Source organism: Ovis aries, chromosome 2 (assembly GCF_016772045.2).
Source record: "Ovis aries strain OAR_USU_Benz2616 breed Rambouillet chromosome 2, ARS-UI_Ramb_v3.0, whole genome shotgun sequence".
NCBI classification, from domain to species: Eukaryota; Metazoa; Chordata; class Mammalia; order Artiodactyla; family Bovidae; genus Ovis; species Ovis aries.
The window spans coordinates 209,636,540-209,658,465 of NC_056055.1; the positions used below are offsets into that span (position 1 = coordinate 209,636,540).

Consider the following 21,926-nt stretch of genomic DNA (forward strand, 5'->3'; position numbering starts at 1 on the left):
AAAGTGTTTAGTAAAATAACATGCCCTTGAATGACTGGATGACTGAATGAATTGAATTAACGAGGTCAGGTAAGAACAGAGGTCAGGGGAGCTGACATCAAGGACGAAATACGATTGAATGACTGTTGGAGGCTCACTGATCTGACCATAGGGCAAAGGTTAATCAGGGAAGTGGGCCTGCAGTTAAAAAGCACCTAGGAAGTTAGCAAAGCAACTAAGACATGAAGAGATAGGGCCTAAGTGAGTTCACAGTGCGAACAGAAAAGGAGAATGCAGGGAAATTTTAAAATTAAAAATTAAGCCTGCCAGACTCCTCTGTCCATGGGATTCTCCAGGCAAGAATACGGGAGTGGGTTGCCATTCCTTTCTCCAATGGATCTTCTGGACCCAGGGATCAAATCCAGGTCTCCCGCACTGCAGGCAGATACTTTACCATCTGAGCCACCTGGGAAGCCCCAAATAATCCCAATATTTTGGTATCATGTATAGGGCCAGGGTAAGAAGAGCAAGGAGGTGAGCTACATTTTGAAAGTGTATTTGACACAAAGATGAGATATATAAATAAATCTAAGAATGGGCAACATTTTATTTTTATTTATTTTTTTTGGGGGGGGCAACATTTTAATTGACACTTGTTACATGTCATTGTCAAGTACACTTTCCATGAATGATCTCATTTAATTACCACAAGAACACTATGATGTAGTAGCTACTATCATCTTCATTTCACCAATGGGAAAACTGAGGTGCAGGAGGAAAGATCATGCCCAAAGTCACACAGCTGAACCAGGATTTGAATCCTAAAATATTAATAAATTTTGCCATGACCACAGAGATATTATTTGTTCAATAAATACTCAATGAACACCACTGCATTGTGCTGAGGATGGGAGGAGAGAAATTCTGGTGGCAAACGAGGCACACTTGGTCACTACCTGCAGACTTACATGGATAGTAAACAAATAATTCCAAGAATGATGAATCAGGAAAGTGCTAAGTACAGTTAGGTAGGAGGAGTGGGTGACAGAAAAGAATTTCAAGGAAAGGGAACAGCATGTATAAATACCTTGAGGTGAGAGCCTACAGTAGAGAACCAGAGAAAAGAGCCTAGAAAAATAAAAGACTAACATGGCTGGAGTGCAGATAGCTAGAGAAACCATTGGGGAGGCTGAGAACACAAGCCTGGATAACAGAGGGCCTGGCCTTCATGATAAGGACTCAGATTGTTTTCAGTAAACAAAGGGAAGGACTGAAGGAATTCAATCAGGGTAGCGACTTGATCAGATTTGTATTTGTTAAAAATTACTCTGGCTGCAGTATGGCAAATGGATCGGAATGAGCCAAGACCAGTTCTGTAGGACCTAGATGGTAGTTACTGCAGAACTTCCAGCAAGAGGTGAAGTTAACTTAGAGTGGGATGGGAAAGTGGTCGTAGGAGAGAAGCCACAAATCCTATTTTTCTCAAGGTAGGTCTAGGTGATTCTGATGTGTGTTGGAGGTGTCTTAGGTTTCTGAACTGAGTAGATGGATATGATTTCCTTTACTGAACCAAGGGCTATAGGAAGAGGGGTTTGGCACACCCAAGTCATCCGGATGAAAGTGTAGCAAAGACACTTGGGAATATGAATCTAGAGCTCAAGAGCAAGATCTAGGCTTGAGCTTTGAGCTGGAGTCTTGGTATCTGAAGGGAACAGAAGAGGATGAGACCACCTGGGAAAGCGCATACGGTGGGACTCCAGAAGCGGGTGAAGCTCAACAGGACTCCCGTATTTAACAACTGGCTAAAGGAGGAGAAGCGGGTTGTCAAGAACCAGAGAGTTAAGAGGAAAACAAGAGTGTAAGACAAGAGCATATGTGGATGAGGGTGTAGGCAATAGTGTAAGATGCCAGAACAAGGTCTTGTAAGCAGAGGCCTGAAGCTTGTCTGTGACAATTCAGAGCTGCTCCAGGAGTGTGGTAAGAACAGAAACTAGACTAGAGAGGGCTGAGTCATGAGACAATGTCCATGTGGTAAGAGATGGAGAGGGACTTAAAGACAGAAATCTAGACGTGAGAGATTTGGTGGTGGTTTAGTTGCTAAATCGCGTCTGACTCTTGTGACCCCATGGACTGTAGCCTGCCAGGTTTCTCTGTCCGTGGGATTATCCAGGCAAGAATACTGGAGCGGGCTGCCATTTCCTTCTCCAGGGGAGAGAGACTTAAGGCTGTTCAAATGCTAGACAGAAACGCCGGTAGAGGAAGAAAGGTTGAAAATAACGGAAGGAAAGGAGGTTATTCTTCAGCCCAAAGAAGAAGCAGGAGGAGATCTACAGCGCTAGGCTACAGTACGAGGCTAGGGAACTCTTTCAACACAAGTCTGTATAGGGCGAAGCTCTGACTTGGACCCTCTCCGCTTCCTAAGACACATTTGCTTTAAGCTTGCCTGCTAAGTTGCTTCACTCGTGTCCGACTCTTCGCAACCAAATGGGCTGTTGCCCTCCAGGCTCCTCTGTCCTTGGGATTCTCCAGGCAAGAAAGGAGTGGGTTGCCATTCCCTTCTCCAGAGCTTAAACCACTGAAAGTGAATTACAGCAGACCTGAAAGCCCGGGAGAGAGGACTGCCCAGTTAAATAAAACAGATAATGATAAAGTCAGCATCGAGTCTCCGCGTGACCTCTGAGGGGGGGCAAGATCAGCAGCTTCCAGGCACTGAGGGTTCAGATGGGGGAGTGGGTGGTGAAGAAAAGAGGGCAGCGGCTGCAGTAGAAAACTGACTGTGAAAATGAAAGCAATACAGGATGGGTCCCCCTCGTCCCCACCCCCCCCAACAAAAAGGGCGGGCAGGTAAGCGGGGTTAGGGGAAGACATTCCGAAAATGCAAAAGAGCAACCTCGGTCAGGGCAGGTCATGGCTCGGAGGCCGAAGGTGTGCCCCACCGGCCTGGCCGTCCTCGCTGCCCGGCTAAACTCCGCCAGCTGCCCGGAGTCCCAGGGCCTCCGTGCCCCGAAACTGAACGGTCCCGCCGGCGGCCGCCAGGTTTCTCTGCGGATTCTCGGAGCGGAGCCTCCCGACCTGCTCAGAAAGGCGGAAAACCCTTCCCACAGGGGCCCACGACGCCCCTGGGCCGCGCCGGCGCCGCGCCGAGGCCTAGCACCCCAGCGTCCGGCCGAGGCCTCGGGGAACCGCAGAGCTGCAGCAGGCCTTCCTCCCCGGCTCCGCAGGGCCTCCGCGCTCAGCCGCGGCCCCGACCCGGAGGCGCGTCTTTCTGGTCTCTGCAGCTTTTGAAAGTTCCCGGGACGGGAGGCGCTCTGGGGCCCAGGCCCGTGACGCTGCAGCCGCCCTAGAGCCCGCCGCTTACAGCCGCAAGGGCAGCCCGCGCGGGGGTTTCCATCGAACCGTCCACACCCCTCGGGAATTCCCCACCGCGCCACACACAAACCCCAGTTCTTCCTGCAAGTTTCCGCCGCCGGCCTTAAACCGTCGATACGCGGCGAGGGCAGCGGGGCCGCTTAGACAGACCCCCTCTTCCCCACCCCCGGGTCCCAGCCCACTGCCGCTTTCCCTCTCCCGGAGGAACCCCTCCGCCGCGCCCGAAGGAACTCGAAAGCCTTCGGCAACTTCCGCCTCCAGCGCGGAGGGCGGGGCCGCTCGAGCTCCTCCGGACCGAGCTCGGCTGTTTCCGTGCGCGGCCGCTGCGCACTCGGCACTGGGCGGCGCTGGCTGGCTCCCTGGCTGCGAGTCCTCAGTCGGCGGCGGCTGGTGCTGCCTGTGGCCCGGGCGGCTGGGAGAAGCGGAGTGTTGGTGAGTGACGCGGCGGAGGTGTAGTTTGACGCGGTGTGTTACGTGGGGGAGAGAATAAAACTCCAGCGAGATCCGGGCCGCGAACGAAAGCAGTGACGGAGGAGCTTGTACCACCGGTAAGAGGAGCAGGAGGAGGAGGCAGGAGCCGGAGAGAGCCGGGGGGACGGAGGGGGGACGGGGAGGCGCCGGACACCCGCGCTTGGGGCCTTCCCCTCGCAGGAGGGGCCGCGGTAAAGATGGAGCCTCCGCCCGAGCCCCACACCATCGCCGCCGCTCGCAGCGAACAAAGAATAATGGCGGCGGACTGGAGCCAGCGGCGGCCGGGGCGGCAGCGACTCTGCCTGCAGCCAGCGGCGGCGCTCATGGCGGGGGGCGGCGGGCGGCGGGCGGGGTGGGAGCCGGCGGCCGGGGGTGTGTGCGGGCGGGCGGCCGGCCGCGGCGAGCTGGCGCCCGCGTTCCCGCCGCCGGCGGGCCGGGCCGGGCGCGGAGCCGGGAGTCCGGAGCCGCCCCGGGGGAGGCCGCCCGCCGGCCCGGCCGGCGCTGCCTCCTGTGCCGCCTGCCCGGCCCCCGCCGACAGTCTCGCCCCCCGACCCGGCCCGCAATCCGCCAGGGCAGCGCCGCCGGGGTGCCCGCGGGGGGTGGAGGAGGAAGAAGGCGACAGTTAAGGGCAGAGGAGGTGAAGGTGCCTGCCTTCCCGGTAGCCTCCGTGTCTGCCATGCTCGCCTAGCGAGGGGAAGCGGTGCTCAGTCTGACCTACTCTCCTCTTCTCTCTTTGTGCAATAAAGTTCGAAACCCAAGGTTTTCCTCTCGTCCTGTATTTTATTCACGCCCTTTCCCCCCGCTCCCGCCCCATTGGGAAAATGCTGTTTTCTGTGCTTTTCTGCTAACATGAGGTAATGAGAACTCGCGCTTTTTAAAATAATTTTTTGACTCTTTCCCTCACCCTTTTTTTTTTTTGTTTTTTAATTAGTAGTCATAGAAATGCATTCTTTGGGGGAGGAAGGGGATGCTAAGAAAAATATATTTGTAATTTTAAAAAAAACCTATTGGGATCTTGTAAAAGGGAAGCTGATTTTTGAAAACAGTTTCGGTTTTAACCCTTTTCAATAAGGTAATCACTTGAGAGCTATCATTCTGAAACACTTCGTTGAAACGAGTATTAGCGATGTACTTTTGTTTCACGTCACCTTGGCGGGGGACAGCCGTGGTGTTGGGTCCTTTGGATCTCCCCTCGCAACCCGACCATATTTCTCACATCTTTCTTAAATACAAAATTGGTTAACCCTAATTCTAAAAATAGCCATTTAAAAGTATGCATTATTTGCTTCGCCCGTAGTAGGTAACCCTAGCCCCAGACCCACAATAATTTAAGCCACAAGGTATATTTTTTCTTTCCCTTTTGGGGAAAACGGACAGCAGAAAAATCATTGACACATCAAGACAGTTTTTAAAGGACCATGGGATGTGACCTATTTAAGTTTGTCTTACCTTCTTCAGAAGTTAAAATTTCATGCTAGCGTTAGCTTTCATCAGTTCTGCCTTCTAAAGGTTTAGTATAAAATACTTTTGGTTGCCAGTTGTTGAAATCTTTTACATTCATTTCCTGATTTAAATATAAACCAAAACGGTTATTTTAGGTAATGCAAAAGGTTCTTTTTAAAATACTTCCCTGTCTCATGGTATGATACAATGGTGATTGATACAAGGTTTCTTGTTAGGAATAAATACTGTTAGTATGAGCACTGTCTTCTGATTTTCTTTATCCAAGTCACTTTTCCAAAACCTCCTTGCTGTATTACTAGTATTTTTTTTAAAAAAACACATTAGCCATTTTTCATTGCCAAAAAATTTAATTAAGAAGATGAAATAGTTTTCCGTTAAGGGTTGGGAAGGTGATTTTATTTCCAAACACTGAGGAAATTATGGTGTTGATGATGCCATAGATTACTGATTTTCCTTAAGGCTTTTCTGCAAACCAGCATAAGTTGAACAGAATTTCTTTTCCCTTACAGATACTGACAATGATTCTTCCTTTGTTGAATTTTTTTTTTTAAGTTATGATAGTTTTTCTTTTGTTTTATCCAAAAGATCTTTTAAATTTTTAAATTATAAATTCATAATCTAATTCTTAGCAGTCTCAGGTGAAACTTTGTAAACTTGTAATCATTAATATTTGAATATTCATTTGTAACATGTTACTAAGTTATACTTCTATCCCCTCCCAGGGATCAGCAGAAATTACAGTTAAATCTGCTTGAACCGTTTTTTAATGGAGGTGTATTCAGAAAGGCAGTGAGTCTTTGATAGAAATTAACTGAAAACTATTAAAAGGGCATTTCTTATGGAATATGAAACTCCAGTGTAACTCCTTTTGAATCATTTTTTTTTTCTCCCCCACAGAAGAGCGTAAGGAAACTTATTCATAAAATGGCACCTTTTTCTGCTTTCTGAAATTCATTTTCATGATTAGATCTGATTAATAGACATTTTTGTTTCTTCATAGAGACATACTTTATTTTTCATTCTAAGACACTGAGTTTTATTTGGGGGGATATAATAATGGCTACGGTAAATCCAGGTATATAGCCCTCACTTCACCTCATTTTAAAAATTCTTTTCCTTTATTTACACAGTAGAAAAAAATTCTTGTACTCTTATGCTTACAATGTATCAGTGAAATTTGTAATTTCATTTATTTTATAAATGTCTTATCAGACATGGTTATGTGGACTTGTTTATAGCCAGCCTGTGATACAATCTTACAAGCATCTTTCTTGATATATAGTGTCACTTCAAGTGATGGCTTCTTTATTGACTAGTTAGAGCTCAAATCTAAGGTTAAGGATATAGTAGTCAGAATGATAAAAAGAAAATGAAAGGATTTTTTTTCTTACTCAGGTATAAACACATTTCTGCATTATCACTTGGGACACAGTTTATGGCTCAGAGTCAGACAAGACTGAAGTGACTTAGCAGCAGTAGCAGCAAATAATAGGTATCATTTACTGTGGTAGAGAATGTAGTTAGTGGAAAAAGCACTGGGTTTGGGAATCACAGGCCAGTTTGAATCCTGCTGTTGCCGCTATCATCCTGTGCCTACCCTCAAGGAATTTTGTGACCTACGAGAAGTTTCTTGATCTTTCGAAAGTCTTTGTTTCTTTATCTGTTAGAATAATGCCAGCTACTTTTAGTGTTGTCAGGTGATTATAAAGTACTTCTTTGGGGATTTAAGTTTTATTTTAACTTCCTAGCTGTGGAACCTTGGTCAGATTTCTTCTCTGTACTTCTAATTTTCCTTGATCTTAAGTAAGCAGTTATCTAACTCAGACACATGTGGGAACTAAATGAATTAATACATAGTAAACTCTAGGCATGTCACAAGTGGTCAACAAATGTTTCCTTTATGTTTTAAACTATCCTTCATCATTATTGTTACTGTGTTTTAATTCACTAGGCCAGAAGCTGCAGCAAATCCAAAGATGGATTACACTGTCATATATCTCTACCCTCAAGGAACTATTGGGGACATGATGACTAATAAGGCAGAATATATGCCATAAGAAAGCAGTCAAAAGGAAAGCGAGATCACACTTGATGAAGATGGAAGAAAAGAGGATTTTACTTTTGTATTTCCAATTTTTATTTTTTAATAAGTAATTCTTTCAGATAGCCCATAATTCAGAACACATAAAATGTCATGCAGCAGCAGGTCATGTTTTTTGCCCCCACCCTCCAATCACCCAGGTGTTACCAGTTTCTCTTTTGTCCTTTCAGAGGTACTCTGTCCAAGTACAAACGGATATATGTATGTACTCTCCTGCCCTATCCCCCTTTTTATTCAAATGGTAGTGCACTGTGTACACACCTATATCTTGCAGTTTTCACTTAACACGGCTTAGCATTTGGGTTGTGTCAGTACATAAAGACCTTAAACTCCCTCGGTTATCTTCAGTTTCAGTGTTTTTTTTTTTAAGTTTTATTAAAATATTCGAGATCAATATGAATAGGGAAGCAAGCTGTATAAGAGTTAACTCTCAAAGTAAATTTAGTCTGTATTTAACTCCTTTGTCGTGGTTCTTATAGCCCTAAACAGACTCTTCCTTTTATTATTTCAGCCAATAAAAGTCTATAGTTTTCTCTTTAAATGAGAAAGAACATCTTATGTAGTCCAGATCTTTTTTTAAGTAGACCATTCTCAGGGGATGCGATTACCCAGTAATCTTGATTACTGTACTAGCTTTCTCTGAGTTAATTTTTTACACACTCATTAACTTATCTTTTTGATGATTTTCTAATATTTCTTGGTGTTATAAGTGAGTTTTATATTTGATACCTAAATAAACAGTTTCACCTATATGATTGTCTACTGAGACTTTTCTTCTTAGATGAATTTTTTTTTCTTTTACTGAAGAAGTCCTTGGCTAAGTTATTACTTGGCCCAAGTAATAACTTCTTTCAACAAGAGCACAAAAGAAAAGTGTCAGTGCTCTCTTTTTCTTTTTTTCGACCTTCTAAGCGGCATTTAACTATTAGTACATTTTAAATATACATCTGTTAGTATATTTATCTGTAAAATACACATGCTATAAGGTCTTTAAGTTGATTAAACTTAGAAAATGATAACTAATCTAACAGCAGGGACTCAGCTCTTATCTTTTAAAAAAAATCATTAAATGAAGCGGTTTTGTGATCTCATTTTTTGTATGCTTAACTTGACAGATATATTAAAGCTTTTAATGTAAGAATACTGTCTTACTGTTGTTTTGAGGATTTACTATGACCAAATGTTCACAAAGCACTTGCAGATTGGTAGGGGTCGGGAGTGGATAATTGAAATCTGTACAGACGGGAAAGGTTTCCTCTGGAACGTTATCTGGGGGCTACCAGGGAATTAAATGATTTCTCACAGTCTCATTGTATCAGTGGCTTGTCTTTTGGGTTGGAGGTAAAGATTGTGAACTAAAACAACAAACTGATACTGTGAAAATGGCTACTTGTTTTCCTCTGCCAATTTAATAAATATGCTAACAGGCATTATATGTGGTTAGTCTTGGTCAACTTTTTGAAGTTACAAGAAGAAAGTATGGTTCTAAATTTATACTATCAAATCTGTAAATGTAGATTTTTGAGACATTTGAAACACATTTGTTTCTCTTCTGACTCCGTGTGCTCGCTTAGTATATACAAACTCTTTGTCTTGTGTTTTGCTTTGCATTTTTCTCTTTTCTTAACTCTGCCAGTCCTGATCCTGTACAGATATGTTTCATTATTTTACCTAGTTTTGCTTACCTGTCTCCTCTGTTACCAATAAGAAGGTTGGTTAATTCCAGCAGATAAGTAGATGACAGTATTCTACACAACCAGTGATGAAAAATTACCTTTATGTATTTAATCAATTACCTGAATCACAGCTTAAGAATAGTACCCCTTGTTAAACTTTTAAATACCTGAGTTGCTTTTCCTTGGGGTTGAGGTAAGATTATTAAAGCTTAGTTTACCATAAGTGAAGTGAAATGGGCTGTCTGAACAAATTCGTCCTGGTTGGATTTATCTAGAATCTCTGAATATTCTATCACTCATCAAGGTTTAGAGAGGAAGTCTGAAGCATTGATGCTAACTTTTTTTCTAAAGGAGAAAAGTAAATACATTTGTTTGGAGAAGAGAGAATTAAGTGATGTTAAAATAGCTAAGTAGTGACCTTGGTGTCTGAGTGGAGGATGGGTCTGAGAGTTTATACCAGTGGTATGAGAAAATGTCTACCAAAGATTAGTAAATCTTGGAAACTAAGATTTATTTCTTTAAGTCTTTCTCTAATGAACTGGTTGTCTGTGTTTGAATTTCTGGTTGTTATTATATGACAGTGTCTGTCTTAAGTTGCTTCAGTCGTGTCCAACTCTTCGTGACCCTATGGACTGTAGCCCACCAGGCTTCTCTGTCCATGGGATTCTCCAGGCAAGAGTATGACAGTATAGATGTAACTAAAAATGTTTGTAATCTAAACGAAGCTGAGTAACAATTTTGAGGGTGATTATCCCTTTTTGTGTAAGCAATTAGCAATAGGAGATTCATAAATACCTTGTTTGTCATCATTGAATTGAAATTTATTGCTCGTTCTGAACTCTGTACTCTTAAAAGGGCATCATACTCTTAAAATATTTATTGTTTGCTGTTACTGCCTTTTATCCGTCTAGTCATTTATTCTGCGAACATTTATTGACCATCATCTTTTTCATAGTTGGTGAAATAGTCATAAAATTTAATCAAGTATTTTTAGAGATATTAAATAAACCATTTTTCTAGTTGCTATAGAAGCCTGAGTATGTGGCTTTACTGCCCAAGGTACTTACAGTATAATGGAGACGACAGAAACAAGTATAATAAAAAATGGTTTATACATGGCAGAATGTCAGTTCTCACTGTCTTGAAGAACTACTGAGTTTAGAAGAAAAGGTGTTCAGTGAGGAAACTTGTGAGAAGATAGTACTCAAATTGCATACGGAAGAACTTGGAAGGTAAAAATGAAGGCGAATGTATTGTGGGCAGTGGCATGGACAACACAAATGAAGACATGGAAGCAGAATGAACTTGTACATTCACCTTTCTTGAGGTGAAGAAAGTGTCATATTAAATGTAAATCCACAGTATTTAGGAGCCCTACGTGTGAAGCAGGAAGCTGTAAATTTCGTGTAAGAGGAGGAACAACATAAACAGGAATGGTGTGATATAACAAGCTAAAATGTAGGTAACTCCATACCCCCGGTCCTAGGCAACTACTAAAGTTCCCTAGGCACTTTTGTCTCCAGTGCTGAATTCTTGTAATAGTTAGTTGTGTCTGACTCCTTGTGGCCCCATGGACTGTAGCCTGCCAAGGTGCTCTGTCCATGGGATTTCCCAGAGTGGGTTGCCATTTCCTTTTCCAGGGGGATCTTCCCAACCCAGGGATCGAACTCACCCTTCCTGTGTCTCTTGCATTGCAGGTGGGTTGTTTACCTGCTAAGCCATTGGGGAAGCCTATTCTGAACATTGCATATAAATGGATTGCATTGTGATGAGCTTCTCTTACTTAACACAGTAAAACTGTTAGGGTTTATCCATGTTTATCAGGACTTCATTCCTTGCTGTTGCTAAATAATATTCCGTTTTATAGATATGCAATATTTTATTCATGAATTCATAGGCATTTGGACCTTTGGGCTATTGTAAATAATGCTGCCACGAGCATTCATTTATTACATATGTTCTCATTTCTCTTGGCTTTATACCTAGGAGTGGAATTGCTAACCCACTCCAGTACTCTTGCCTGGAAAATCCCATGGACGGAAGAGCCTGGTAGGCTGCGGTCCATGGGGTCGCTAAGAGTCGGACACGACTGAGCGACTTCACTTTAATTTTTCATTTTCATACATTGGAGAAGGAAATGGCAACCCACTCCAGTGTTCTTGCCTGGAGAATCCCAGGGATGAGGGAGCCTGGTGGGCTGCCGTCTCTGGGGTCTCACTGAGTCGGACACGACTGAAGTGACTTAGCAGCAGCATGGTAACTATGTTAACCGTTTTGAGGAACTGCCAGACTTAGAGTGGTACCCTTTTACATTCCCACTGGTAGTGTATGAGTTCAGATTTCTCTGTATCCTCAACACTTGTTTTTATTTTTCACTGTAGCCATTTTAGTGGGTGAGAAGTAGTATCTCATTGTGGTTTAGATTTGCATTTCCCTGGTGACTAATGCTGTCAGTCATCTTTTTGTGTACTTACTGGCCATTTGTATATCTTGGAAGAAGTGTCTGTTAGATCATTTGCCCATTTTTAAATTGGGTTATTTGTCTTATTACTGAGTTGTAATAGTTGTTTGTTATTCTAGATACAAGTTTCTTACCAGATATATATGATTTATGAAGTTTTCTTCTATGGATTGTCTTCACTTCTTTGGCACAAAAGTTTTTAATTCTGACAATTTCAAATTCTTTTTTTTTCTTCTTCCTTTCATTGCTTGTGCTTTTTGTTGTCATATCTTGGACATTATAAATTCTTTATTATAGACATTTTCTAAATATCTCTGAAAGCCATGACTAATGAAAAATATAACTAAATCTACTAGTACATATTTGGAATTACACCCCACTTGCTCTGGTCTTTTTTATCCTTTTTTTATCCTATGTCCAGATTCCTTAGTTTTGAGTACTGGCCAAAAGAAGCAAAGGTAAATATCAAGAGAAAGTGACTTTGAAACAAAGTTTAATTCAAACTTTTGTGAATTATTTGTTACTAGAGAATTTTATGTTTGTGTGGACGTAGTGTATTACTCATAAATTTAAATTCTGCTGTATTAGGGAAGTTCACACCGCAGACTATTACCACGGAGGCATCCCTGGTATCTTGGGCATAAGCAGTCTGCCTACAGTGTAGAAGACATGGGTTCCATCCCTAGGTCTGGAACATCTCCTGGAGAAGAGAATGACTACCCACTCCAGTACTGTTGCCTGGATCATCCCATGGACAGAGGAGCCTGGCAGTCTACAATCCATGGGGTCGCAGAGAATTGGACACACGACTGAGTGACTAACACACACACACACCATGGAGCCAGTACTAACTCCGTCATTTTTTGCAGTTGACTCAGCTGACCTCTGGAGAATTTAAATTTACAAACTAGTAGAACATTTTCCCTGGGCAAGAAATAACAGTAAAGCATAGTCTTCGTCACTCTGAATATTAATAGCATTATCTCTTTGTGAAGAAAGTTTAGAAGGTTTAGCTTTATTGATGATTACTAAAATTTGTTGTTCCTCATCAATAGTTTTGGTTTATAAAAGTTCATTTACTTGAAGGAAGTATTGTAGCCAAAGTCTTGTAAAAATGTCGATTTCGTTATCCTATTAGTCAAGTCTGCATCAACAGAAAGGTTACCGTAAATAGCCAGCTCTTGCTTTCCTTTTTTCCATAATTCATTGTTTTTCTATCATTTCAAAACAGTTTATGGTTTGAAATAATTATTAACTAAATACTTGTTTGGAGGGAATTTATATGTAAACCGATGGTAGGGATTAGTTTAAACTTGCCTAGCTCTTTGATGAGTTTGTGAGTCCTTTGAGAGAAAGGGTTCTTGGCTGCTTTACACTATAGTCCCCATAGTTTCTGGCAGAACACTTATTATGTAATATGCACGAAAACTTAGAATGAATGAATTCCTCTTGGAGGGTCACAGATTTGAAAAGCAGGATTAAAACCAATCCCCCTTGAGGTTAGAGGAAGCTGACATACATGCATATGCTTAGACAATTAGGGGTTTCCCTGGGGCTCAGACTGTAAAGAATCTGCCTGCAATGTGAGAGAACCTGGGTTCCATCCCTGAGTTGAGAAAATCCCCTGGAGAAGGAAGGGAATGGCAACCCACTCCAGTATCCTTGCCTGGAGAATTCCATGGACGAGAAGCTTGGCGGGCCACGGTCCATGGGATCGCAAATAAGTCGGACACTTGTAATTGATTAGACAGATTACAGATTTATTTTTTAAAAGCCAAGGAAATTAGATTTCGTTTTTTCGTGGCTTAAATAGAAACTTCTCTCTGGAGTCTAAATTAACTCTGATGGTTTACTAACGCTTTTCACCTCTGAAACAGGAAAAATAGCATGAGACTATGAATCAAAGTGGTCACCAGAAGTCACTATTAGGTTGATTATAATAAAGTGCATTTACCTGAAATGCTGGACTTGACTTTTCAGGATTAGAGATAAAAGATACCTAAATACGAAGTGAATCCTTATCAAAACTTTACAAGTAGACTGTGGTCTGCATGTCATTTTTCATCTTTGTAGATTATCCATGGCTATTTTTTAAGATATAGTTCAATATACCCTTGGTGCTTTGAGTGCTTGAGATTTTTCTAGTAAGCCAAATATAATTAAAATGATTAGCATGTTGCTTAATAGTTTTATGCAGTTCTACTGCCAGATATTTCTTCACTTTTTATAATATCGGAAGCTAGATGTGCATAGCCCTAAACAGTCTTACAGAGTTCTTAGAAATCTCTTAACATCTTCAGTTCTCCATCTGTGAAGTCAGAGCTAAAGCCAGAATTCCTGTCTTATGACTCCTGCCATATAATGTGTACTGTGTTACTTCAGGAAAACTGATTTTCACTCTTTGTTGTCTAGTATGTAAATAATTCACCAAGAATAGCATTTTAAAATTTAGTTCAAACTGTTAGAATAATAAACGTTAACTTTATACCCTTAAAAAAAAAAAAACACTTGAACATTCATTCTTCATTTCAATATAGTGATTTTCACATAGTCATTCAGGTTTTGTTGAGTAAATGGAATAATGGGCTATAAATATTTAACCTCCAGGCATAACTTCTGTAAGTCCTTAACAGTGTTAGCCTTGAGCTAGTTTATGAAGCAGAACTTGAAATTTGAAGACAGCTTCACTCTTTACTCAACATGGAAATTGCTCTTCTAAAAGTAATTACATGTAGGAGGTGCATAATGCTTTTTTCCCTTTTAAAAAAAAGCAGCTTCAAAAATCTAATTAGTAGAATTTCATATATAGAACCTTATATAAGGTAACTTCTTTGAAAGGCTAAAGGTGGAAAACGTTGTGAAAATGGTATCAGATGGGTGTTTGGATAGAAAGAATGGGAAGAGTTCAGTTAAATGTTATTATGTAAAATAATGCATAGTCATAGCTGCTGCTTTGCTAAGCAACATTGTTTGTCTCTTGGTGACCAGATACATGAAGGCTTGTTATAGAGCCATGAGTAGTCTTACCTGAAGGAAAACAAGGCAGATACATTTTGCCAGTACTTAAAAAAATAACAGTAACTGATTTGAGAAAGTACTAAAGCTTTCTTATTGAAAGATAGTATAGAATTAGTCACACTAGAATATGAGGGTGGTTTATGTAAGTCAAATAATAACCTTCCTAATTCATTTCTGTTAAGTACTTCCTGTGAGGACAGTTTCTTACAGAGCATACTACATATTTTAAATAGCATTCAAATTAAATAGCATTCAAATACTGTAGTAATCAGAAAATGCAATAAATCATAACATGTAAATCTTGAACTTAAGATGGTTTTCTTTAAGTTCAGCCCAATAAATAAATTAGGGAATTAGTTTTAATAAATAACATTGAAAAGATTCCCTTTTTTTTTTTTTAGGTAATGGTAGTTGAGTACTGGCAATTACTATTAATAATTTATTAAAACATATAAACATATTTTCAAGCCTTTTGTCTCATAAGTGATTAAATTTCATCAGATTCAGATCACATAGAATTAATTTCAGATACAGTTTTCTTCCCTTCCTCTAATACTAGACTATAGGCTAAATAAAGTATGGGTTTGTATCCCAGTTAAGGGAGAAGGATCTTGGTAGGATCTTAGAGAAAACTTTCTGAAAATTATGTCAGAATTTACTTAGCTTGGTAAAGTTACCAAGTTATTTTAGTTTTTCACATTGCCTATTCTGGTTCTTTCGCTAAAAAACATATATATATATAACCTTAATTTGTTAGGGTGTTCAGTTCAGTTGCTCAGTCGTGTCTGACTCTTTGCAACCCCATGAATCACAGCACGCCAGGCCTCCCTGTCCATCACCAACTCCTGGAGTTCACTCAGACTCACGTCCATCGAGTCGGTGATGCCATCCAGCCACCTCATCCTCTGTCGTCCCTTCTCCTCCTGCCCCCAATCCCTCCCAGCATCAGTCTTTTCCAATGAGTCAACTCTTCGCATGAGGTGGCCAAAGTACTGGAGTTTCAGCTTTCGCATCATTCCTTCCTTCCAAAGAAATCCCAGGGCTGATCTCCTTCAGAATGGACTGGTTGGATCTCCCTGCAGTCCAAGTGTAATCAGTCTCTAATCTAATAAGGTTCTTACAGCTGGAGTTGGTAAGTGTGTTGAGCGTGTAGTGTGCTTGTGTACATATGTACATACCTACACACATGTATACAGACACATTACAACATTCAAATATGCTATTTTCCTATCTGGTTTCAGTGAAAGTATGCTGTATTTAATACCAAATGACTATTATTAGCATCAGAAACCTGAAGCATTAGATTTCCAGTATTGATTGCATACATCTCATTTCTGCTTAATAGGGCATACAGTGAAGATAAATGAAATGTCTCAAGGTTAACAACCAAAAAGCATACAGGAGGAAAAATAGAGGAAAAGAAGCAGTGCACCATAATCATTGACTCCTGGAAAGCTGGAGTCCTTTATGTAGCATCTGAACATTTTGCTTTAATTTGCTTTAGTAAATTAATCATGTGGTGGTGGTTTAGTTGCTAAGTCGTGTCCAACTCTTGGGACCGCATGGACTGTAGCCCACCAGGCTCCTTTGTCCATGGAATTCTCAAGGCAAGAATACTGGAGTGGGTTTCCATTTCCTTCTCCGGGGGATCTTTCCAACCCAGGAATCGAGCCTGGGTCTCCTGAATGGTAGGCAGATTCTTTACCAACTGAGCTACAAGGGAAGCTCAAATTAATCATAACGCTCAGAATATTAATCTTAAGACATATTAAAGGTGTACGAGTATGCTAGCAAGGCTTTCAAACAGCTGTCGTATACTAAAAAATTAACAAGTACAAAATAGCTATGTAAAAAGTATTGTACATGAGCCCTAGATGTTTTAGGTTTTCTGCAAAATATTTTTAGTAATACATTTGACTATGACAACAAACTGGTCATTTAGTTTTAAAATCGTGCCTAAATGTGACTTTTTGCTGTGATTACCCTGGAGACTTTAAAGTCTGCTTTTGTGATTTCCTTAAATCCCTGGACTTGGTGAAAGAGTTCAGGAGTCACCCACTTGCTAGACACAGGAGCAGGGTTTTTTTCCCCCCCTTGTTTATAATAAAGGTTATTTGCATTTTAAAACCATGGCCTATATTCATATGTTCTCTTAGTTATGAATGTATTTCTTCTTCAAGTCAAAATTCACAGTTCATTTCGATGAATGCTGAACCTTTCATTCTAAACTGGATTACATTTGTCATAGATTTAAGGGATTAAAAAGTAAACTTGTGAGGGAGATGGATTTATTTTTCATAAACTTGAGCTAGAATGTTTAGGATCTTAAAGACCTGGGCACTTCTTAAAGTTCAAAGTATTTTAGTATGAACAAGGTGAAGATTTACAGCATTCTGTGCTTTCACTTAATGGCTGTTCTCGAAAGTGACGATACAGGCTTGCTTTCTTGTTCAGTGACCTTTATTACAGAATTTGGTACTGCCAGAAATTTCTCCCTGATTTGGTATAGTTCTGTATAGGTGCTGAGTAGGTGAATTTGAATGCTACCTTATCCGTGAGGGCTTTATACTTACCACATTTATAGTATTGAAAATCCGTCAGCATCCGTCCCACCCTTATATTTTACCCAACACTTACTGTGTTCTGATTTGTTACATGTTTTACTTGTTATACTTCTCTCTTCTATTTCCACACACTAGAATATAAATTCCACAAAGTTTTTTTAAAAAATTATTTCTTCATCTCTAGTAACTTGAACAAGTGCCCAACATGTAAGTACTTGGATATAATGCTATAATACAAGTATACTGTATATAATGTAAGTTGTTAAAACTGAAGATCCTTTTAGTTTAAGAACAGTGAATATTCACTTCTGGTGAGTTACCTCAGGATATATTGCTTTACGGAGTAAAATACATTGCAACATAAAAATTGTAAACCCATTAACTTAACTTTGAGACATCATTCTCACATTGTCATTTTGCCCTAGTAGCTGCGGATTGATAAGGAATGACCATCCTTTATCTTTACCCTTTATACACCAGCCACTGACTCACTCATTTCTCTAAAGGCCTACTGTAATTAAAGTCTTTGCTTATACCATTTTTCTTATCAGAAGATAAATCCCCAAATTTATTGATACTGTATTCATCGTCAGTGTTTGGCATTCCACCACTCTTGACTATTGCAGTGCACTGTCTTCTTAAATAGACACTTTACTGGAATGTTTATCCTAACTATATTGAAATTTTTGAATATCAATTGTCTTGACTATGTAAAGGTACAAAAGTGATACAATCCTAGTCAGATAAATTTCTTGACACTTTCTAAGATGGAAAGAAAAAAGCTGCTTTATCCTCTGAAAATTAAGAAAAGGACTGTTAAAGTGATGAATTTTATGTGTCATATCTGAATGGTAATAGTTTTATATTTGCCCAAGATTAAGAGGCTACGCGACATATTTTTAGTCCATCGTCTTTGCCACGAGCCATATAGTGAAAGGAGGTAATAAATATTAAGTGGCCTGCATAATTGTGTGTGTGGGCATGATCTTGTGTTGTCACTTCCTAAGATCAAAGCATTTAAAATTGAGAGAGAGCTTTTTATCCATCTGTTGTTTTCAGATGAGGAAACTAGAACACAGAAAATTTAATTTGTCCTGTGACCACTTGATGACAGCTCCAGCTTTCCATCGAATGTTAGGCTATTTCCCAACTATTCAGAACAGCATTCTTTGTTTCACTCAAGGTGAGGTGCCTAATACTGCAGAATCATTCCCTTTTTGTTTTTCATGTTGAGAGATAGAGCTCTGAAGACCCTTAGAGCAAAATGGCATGTCTTTGTGAATGAATTTATTAAAAAAAATTTTTTTAGGCATGACACGATTTTGAAATTCATTTTTAAGTTCATAGTTTTCAAAGAATTACGTTCTATTTTTAGGGTTAAATCATGAAAATACCTAAATCTTAAATATCATTCCCAAATAAATTTTGGAATTCAGAATTATTGGAAGAACTCAAGAATTCTTGACAGACTGTCAAGCTAATACTAGATTTTCCATGATTTCTAAAGCTCTATTGTTTCTAATGTTTCAGATCCAGTATTTTTACAACATTGTATCTGACTTCATATGTACCTTATCTTTGCTTATTCAGTCTTTTGCTTGTTTTTGCACTCCCAAAATGCATTTCATTTGTATAATCAATTAGGAATCTCCTTTCCTCAAGTAATTTTGGAAACCTGTATATTGGCTCTGTTAAATGATCCTGTGTCTGAATACTGCTCTGTTGACTGAGACTGCTCCTGGGTTAATAGAAAAATTGAAGACTGTACACTACATACCTTATTATCTCTTCTCTCTCCACCTGAAGATACAAACACAAAGGAGTAAAAGCTTCAAAATCATAATTAATGTGCTCACATTAAATGTTAGTTTAGTTGGAGACTGCTGTTTCAGTACCTTCAAGGTGAAAACCAGAATAGTTTCTGTTTTAGTTGACTCTTGAATTTCTTACCTGAAACAAATTGTTTTTCCTTAAATGATTCTCACTTGTTCTTTGAGAAAGGCCTGAATTAACTGATGAAAGACAGTTGTACTGTTGCTCAAGTGGTTGATATCTGCTGAAGCTAATTAATATGGCTCTCCCCCACTTTGAAAAAGGTTTGGTTATCTTCCAGAATGAAATGGTAATGAAACACTGGCAGTTTATTTTCATGGGGGATCCTAACCATTGGAAATACCACACTTTGTCTTTAGAAGAAAATTAAAAGTAAGTAAAATAATATCATCTAGTTGGGGAGGGAAGAAGATGCAAATCACATTCTTTCTTTGAATGTGACCTTGTAACTATAATTACTTATGTTAACTAATGGTTTTATTCTTTTATTATAGAATCATAAATATTTTATTTTCTGAAGCAAGTTGCAATGATACCCTTCCCAGGTGGCACTAGTGGTAAAGGACCGGCCTGCCAATGCAGGAGACACAGGAGACATGGATTCAGTCCCTGGGTCAGGAAGATCCCCTGGGGAAGGGTATGGCAACCCATTCCAGTATCCTTGCCTGGAGAATCCCATGGACAGAGGAGTCTGGTGGGCTGCAGTCCACAGGGTCACAAAAAGTCGGACACGACTGAAGTAATTTAGCAAGCACACACCTTAAATGTTAAAAGGAAATTAAGTGGCTCTAACATTGAAAAGTAAACAAAAGAAGTATGATCTGGGCTTAGAGTTACTTTTAATCAGATGATAGGGTGAAACTATTTGGATGACAGCATAGGTTAAAAAAAAATGTGGCGGACTTCCCTGGTAGTCCAGTGGTTAAGACTCCATGTTTCCAATGTTGGGTTGGGTAGGGTGTGTGTGTGATCCTTGGTGGGAAAGATTCCACATGTGGCATGGTGCAGCCAGAAAATTTAAAAAACAAAATGTCGCTAGGACTAAAGTCTTTACAAAATGGTTGTGTATTCTCTGTCTACGAAAAGGTATTATGATGGTAAATTTGTGTTTATCTTTGTTCTCATTAAGTTGATGATGTGGGGCAGAAGATAGAGAAAAGTTTGTGGGCTTCTGCTGTTATTTAGCTTGGCTCTGTGCTGTCCTCAGATTGATCATTTACTTACTTTATTGTTATTAAGATTAGATTTTTTTTTTTTGCTTTCATGTTTTCTTCCAGAGCAACAGTATGGACCGTATTTAGTATCCACAAACTATTTTTTGATGTTGCTTTAAGTCTGTGTGAAATTTTTTAGTTTAAAAGAGCATTGATTTTAAGTGTACAACTCAATGAATTATCACAGGGGGTAGTAAAGTTATTTTACAATTCTTTTAAGAAAATAGTTATTTTTACTCTTTGGAAATTGGGGTAAATAGTTTAGGTAAATTTTGAACAAATACTAATTTCATATTATAAGTATCAGATTAAAAACTTTATCAGTGGATATCTCAAAACTCTCATGAAATAAAGCTCTCATGAAATAAAGCTTTTGATTCATATTTTCAAAATGTTACCCATCATTTCTGGTATTAAAATGTCTTTAATTGAACACATAATCCTGAATCCATGCTCACAGAAAAAAAGTAAAAGTACTAAAATAAATAAAAGGTGCAAATCATCATTTACAGTTGTACCAAATCTTCTCTTTTCAGAACCAGCACTTATTATGGTTCAGTTAGAATTTCTACACCTTTTCCATGCATATACCTTTATAATAATTTGTTTTACGTGTTTTTTTTTTTTAATGTAAATAAGGTTCTACATCATAATAAGTTCTATAAGTTGCCATTTCACTGTCTTGGAAAGCTTTGTCATTCCATTATAGTTAGACTTCATTGTTTTTCATTGCTTTAATTTTTTAATGGTCCTCCTAATGATGGATACTTGTTTCTAGTTTTTTACTATTCCAAAAAAAATTCTATCTTTGTAAACTAGTCAATAATAAGAGTTTCTTACTGAGTAGTAGTTTCTCTGTATTCTAGATGTTATTGTGTTGACTGTATGTATGAGATATTTTTCCTTGTGTACTTGTCTTGGTGGCTTTTGTCTTGTTAATATTTTAAATAATTATGTAGTCAAGTCTGTTGATCTTTTCCTTTGTCATTTGTTTTGTGGCTTCTTTATTTCTAAATTATTCATTTCCACAGAGATATTTTCATTTTTAACTGTCACTTGTAAAAACATTTTATAGACTCCTGTGAATGGTGGCAGAATGTTAGTATGTGATACATTTTGATGGAATGTAATAATCACATAAGGATTAATTACTATTTTGGTTATCAATTTCAGAGTTATAAAATAAATGTAATAAATTCTGGAAAAGCATTGGAGTTTTTGTGTTGTTTATCAAATCGCCATAGGGAGTCCTTACTATTAAATTTATTTTTGACAGATAATACGTTAGGAACTGAGTGATAACAGTAGTACACAAGTAAGAAATAATCCCTTTTGTTGTGACTCCTTGAAACACAGTTCCTCCCCCAGTTATATCTGCTATATATATAATCAGTTTCTCTAATCTTAAAGTAGTGTCTGCTGCTGGGAATTGCCCTCCACTTTTGCAGTCACCCAGTGCCACATGTAACAAACACACTAAACTCTTAGCAAAGCCGTATCTAAAAGGATCAGCCTTGATTAATTTATCTAGAATCCAGTTAAAATTTTTAAGTGTTTTATTGTTTGTGTGTATACATGCACGTGTGGAGTGTTGCACATTATAGGGTAATGAGTCAGAACGCAAAAGAACCTTTTCCATGTTTGAGGTCTCTAATTTGACTCTGTGTCAAGAGCCACAGGTTGAGCTCTTGAAACTTGGGCTATTTTGTCTTAACCACCAGCAATTTCCTGAGGAAGTAGGTTATAATTTTTCTGTTTCTTCCCTATGATAGAGGG

The 21,926-nt window shown here is 39.4% G+C and overlaps 2 protein-coding genes across 16 annotated transcripts in view; one reads left to right on the plus strand and one right to left on the minus strand.

Annotated features, from left to right (window-relative positions):
* Positions 1-562: 562 nt before the first annotated feature.
* LOC121818518 (sterile alpha motif domain-containing protein 1-like) lies at positions 563-4,497 on the minus strand. Its single transcript, XM_042242714.1, has 5 exons — positions 4,221-4,497; positions 3,419-4,139; positions 2,870-3,051; positions 2,423-2,554; positions 563-800 (listed from the first exon to the last, which is right to left on the minus strand). Exons 1-4 carry the CDS (start codon positions 4,495-4,497, stop codon positions 2,547-2,549), a joined length of 1,188 nt encoding a protein of 395 aa, XP_042098648.1. The 3' UTR covers positions 563-800; positions 2,423-2,546.
* Positions 3,710-21,926, plus strand: part of CREB1 (cAMP responsive element binding protein 1) — a 55,666-nt gene continuing 37,449 nt past the window's right edge. For 13 of the 15 annotated variants that reach the window (XR_009599415.1, XR_009599414.1, XR_009599412.1 and 10 more), the window contains exon 1: positions 3,710-3,780. The gene's annotated coding sequence lies outside the window, so the exon portion shown is untranslated. Of the gene's footprint in view, positions 3,781-3,830; positions 3,897-21,926 lie in introns of those variants that run through there. The other 2 variants (XR_009599420.1, XM_060410302.1) reach the window with 1 other exon arrangement.

Coding starts and splice junctions, on each gene's coding strand:
- LOC121818518 (XM_042242714.1), bottom strand. CDS start 4,497: ATGGCAGACACGGAGGCTACCGGGAAGGCAGGCACCTTCACCTCCTCT. Junction 4,140..4,220: donor GGGAACGCGGGCGCCAGCTC/GCCGCGGCCGGC, acceptor CCCCGCCATGAG/CGCCGCCGCTGGCTGCAGGC. Junction 3,052..3,418: donor AACTTGCAGGAAGAACTGGG/GTTTGTGTGTGG, acceptor CTTTCTGAGCAG/GTCGGGAGGCTCCGCTCCGA.